Below are 3,262 nucleotides of genomic sequence, written 5' to 3' on the forward strand. Positions count from 1 at the left end.
TGCCAAATCGCTGCTCAATTTCCACCCATAGTTTTCTGGGGTCTTCGTCATTGAGGTATTCACTTTGGAGCGCGTCATTCATGTGCCTTGTCATGAGAATGATGGCTTTAGCTTGATTTGCTTCAAAAGCAGTAGCTTGCTCAACGGAGAGCACGTTCTGACTAGGCTCTTGTATGGCTTCCAGAAGTCCATCAGCCTTAAGATGTTGGCGCACATCTCGGACCCACCTATGGTATCCTACGCCAGTTGTCTCCAGTGGAACAAAGTTCAACTTGTTCAGGTAACTCATCTTGAAAAACAACACAAGATTAGGGTTAGTTTCGGAGCGAAAAAGGCTACCACGAAAAACTATTAAATTTCTGAGCGTAGTCGCTTCCAAGAAATTAGGGATTTTCTGAGCGTAGTCGCTTCCAAGAAAATCCGATTCCAAGAGGGGTTTTGGATTAGATCGAAACAACGATGTATGTGGTCGATTGTTTTCTTCTCAACAAACTCTAAGTTTGGAGGACTTTACAAGCTCCAAGCTTGGAGTGAGCACGAACCCCCACAGTTCGGCTATTTGGTCTCCCCTATGAAGAAGAAAGGGGGGTAGAAGAAGGGAGGTTGCAAGTCCCCGAGAAAAGAAGAAAAGAATGAAAAAAAAACTTCAAAAACGGGAACTATTAGAAAAATTTACCTTGAAAAGTGGCCGGAAATTTTGACAGGAAAAGTTACTGTAGATGGCCGGAAAAAGGGTCACCGGAGGTCGCCAGAAAAGTGGCCGGAAACTGGTGGCCTGCGGTGGTGGTCGGAGCTAGGCTGGGTTGTGCAGGGGCGCTGCAGGGGCTATGCGGAGGCTGTGCAGGAGTTGTGCGGAGGCTGTGTAGGGCTCGTGCAGGGGCTGTCGGCAGATGCAGCAGAGGTGTTGGTAGGGGCCTCGGCAGATGTCGGCAGGTCTCGGCAGGGGCTTGTGTGAGGGTCTCGGCAGCTATCGGCAGACGCTTGCAGGGGCTGTCGGCAGGTCTCGGCAGGTGCAGGCACAGGGCTCGGCAGATCTAGGTAGGAGCAGGCATAGGGCTCGGCAGATCTCGATAGCTGTCGGCAGGGCTCGCAGGGGGCAGGCACAAGGCAGGGGCCGGTTCGGATTTTCGGACGGCTGGTTCAGGACGATTCTAGCAGGTTCCGGTGGTTGTGCCACCGGTTCTGGGCTCCTTGGGATTAGGACTTCGATATGTGGGTGGTGGTTGCCGGATTTTGAGGGTTACGAAATTAGGGTTTTCAGGGTTAGAGCTTCGTGCTGATAACGTGTTTTAGGGAATTAGAAATTGAGAGAAAATCGCTGTGTATTCTCATTAATAATAGGGGCCTATTTATATAGAGGATTAGAATACATAGAGTCTTAATCATACAAGGAAAGATAATCTCCAGATTTTTCTAATTAAACCCTATTACCTCTAGGTCAAGTAACCTAGAGTTTGGGCTAAACACAAATTAGGGTTTTACTTGAACAATAACCAATTAATTAAATATAAAAACTACTTAATTCCTCATTGGATAACAATTATCTCCATCTTCTCCACCCAAATTTGAATTTATTACTGTTTTTGTTTTTCTTTTTTGTTGCATCCTCATCACTAATTCGTTATTTAATTCACAAAACCATTAGTGTTAACTTCATTAAAATCTTTGTAATACATTTTGTGAACAACGAAAGTAAAAATTTAAAACACGAAAAAAAAATCAATCTCTTTTTCATTACTCATAGTTGTTAACTTATTAACTTTTTGACATGGATTAAAATAGACGAACATTAAAACAAAAAAAAATGAAATAAATGTACTTCTATATCATGATTTTATTAGAAAACTTGAATATATTTTAGTTTTTTTATTGGTATAAATTAAATGAGAGATTTTCTTTAAAAAAAAAAAATATTTTTGAATTGGATATGTCATTTAAGGATATTCTTGGAAAGAGAAATGAGTTAGATAAATAATTTTAATAATTGAAATTAAAATGTAGGGTGTAATAAGCAAATATGGTAAACAAAGAAAATAGTAGGGTGACAATAACCGCACCCTTTGTTTTTTCAATAGAGTCTAGACTTTTTTTTAAATTTATTTTTTTACAGAAATTTTTTATTGACTAAATTTCGTCAGCAGTGGTGTGTCCATTACAGGTAGACTTGTCTAGACCAACAATTCTCCGGATTTCCCAAAATGGTGTACGTGTGGAACTTCCAATTAATGTCCAATCTCAAATAAACCAAACCACAAAATGTAGGTATGCTATCCTCTTTACATTATGGAACAAGCATTTGGATTCTCATCACTAAACATCATAAGTAACTGATCGCTCTCCTTGCAGCAATCAAACATGAATGGATGAACAATTAATGGTCTTGCCCAATTTCCTTCATCAGACGCGTCTTTTGGTTTTTCTTCCTTGTCATCAATAATCTCTACTTTCTTCCCCGTCTTTTTCCTTAGTTTCTTCAAAATCTTTTCTGGATCAATTTTCCCCGTTACCACAACCTTGTGGCTGTTCATGTCTGTTGCAAACTGCTCCACCCCTAATGAACCCAGAAAGTAAATACAAAAATAAAATAAAATTAACGATCAATTAGGGTTTGATTGAAAAGAGAGAGAAAGGGTGCAGAACAAATATAACCTTTGATTTTCAATAGGGTTTTGGCAACTATTCTTTCACATGCATTGCAGTGCATTGATACTTTGAATTCTGCAACGACCACCTACATGGTAAAAAGCCTAACTGTAATTCTGTGATTTTGAGTCTCAGTTATAATTAGTAATGGAATAGTAAATCTTACTTTGGTTTCTTGCTCATTTTTCTTCTTCTTTCCCATTTAAACTGTTAAATGAGAAGGCAAATCGACCATGCAAGGTGAAAAGGGATATGGAAACGATATATATGCATGCCTTGAAAAGGTAGTTTCAGTATGCGTTTGGTAATAGCAGTTACTAACTTTTAGGGACATCCTTCCTTGTCGGAAAAAAAAAATTAACTATCTTCACTATGCTTATTTTCAATTCTCTTTCTCCAGAAAAAAAAAAAAAACCGTAACTGCCACTCTAGCTAGTTGTATTTGATGCTATTTATAGTTGGCAGATAAGATGATCAATGGATTAGTTACCAAATAGAATAACTTTTTAAGGTTTAGTTTTCGTTTCTGTAATATATAAAATCTAAAAGTGATAAGTAATTGCACACACATGCATGTATTGTAGAAGATTTCTACTAATATGTAGAATAACCCACCAGA

The 3,262-nt window shown here is 38.7% G+C and overlaps 1 protein-coding gene across 1 annotated transcript; it reads right to left on the bottom strand.

The window, feature by feature from the left end:
* Window positions 1-2,190: 2,190 nt before the first annotated feature.
* Window positions 2,191-2,869, bottom strand: LOC112196349 (heavy metal-associated isoprenylated plant protein 19). Its single transcript, XM_040517929.1, has 3 exons — window positions 2,810-2,869; window positions 2,650-2,731; window positions 2,191-2,551 (listed from the first exon to the last, which is right to left on the bottom strand). Exons 1-3 carry the CDS (start codon window positions 2,843-2,845, stop codon window positions 2,277-2,279), a joined length of 393 nt encoding a protein of 130 aa, XP_040373863.1. The 5' UTR covers window positions 2,846-2,869; the 3' UTR covers window positions 2,191-2,276.
* Window positions 2,870-3,262: the final 393 nt, after the last annotated feature.

The sequence above is a fragment of the Rosa chinensis genome, chromosome 4, assembly GCF_002994745.2.
Source record: "Rosa chinensis cultivar Old Blush chromosome 4, RchiOBHm-V2, whole genome shotgun sequence".
NCBI lineage: Eukaryota > Viridiplantae > Streptophyta > Magnoliopsida > Rosales > Rosaceae > Rosa > Rosa chinensis.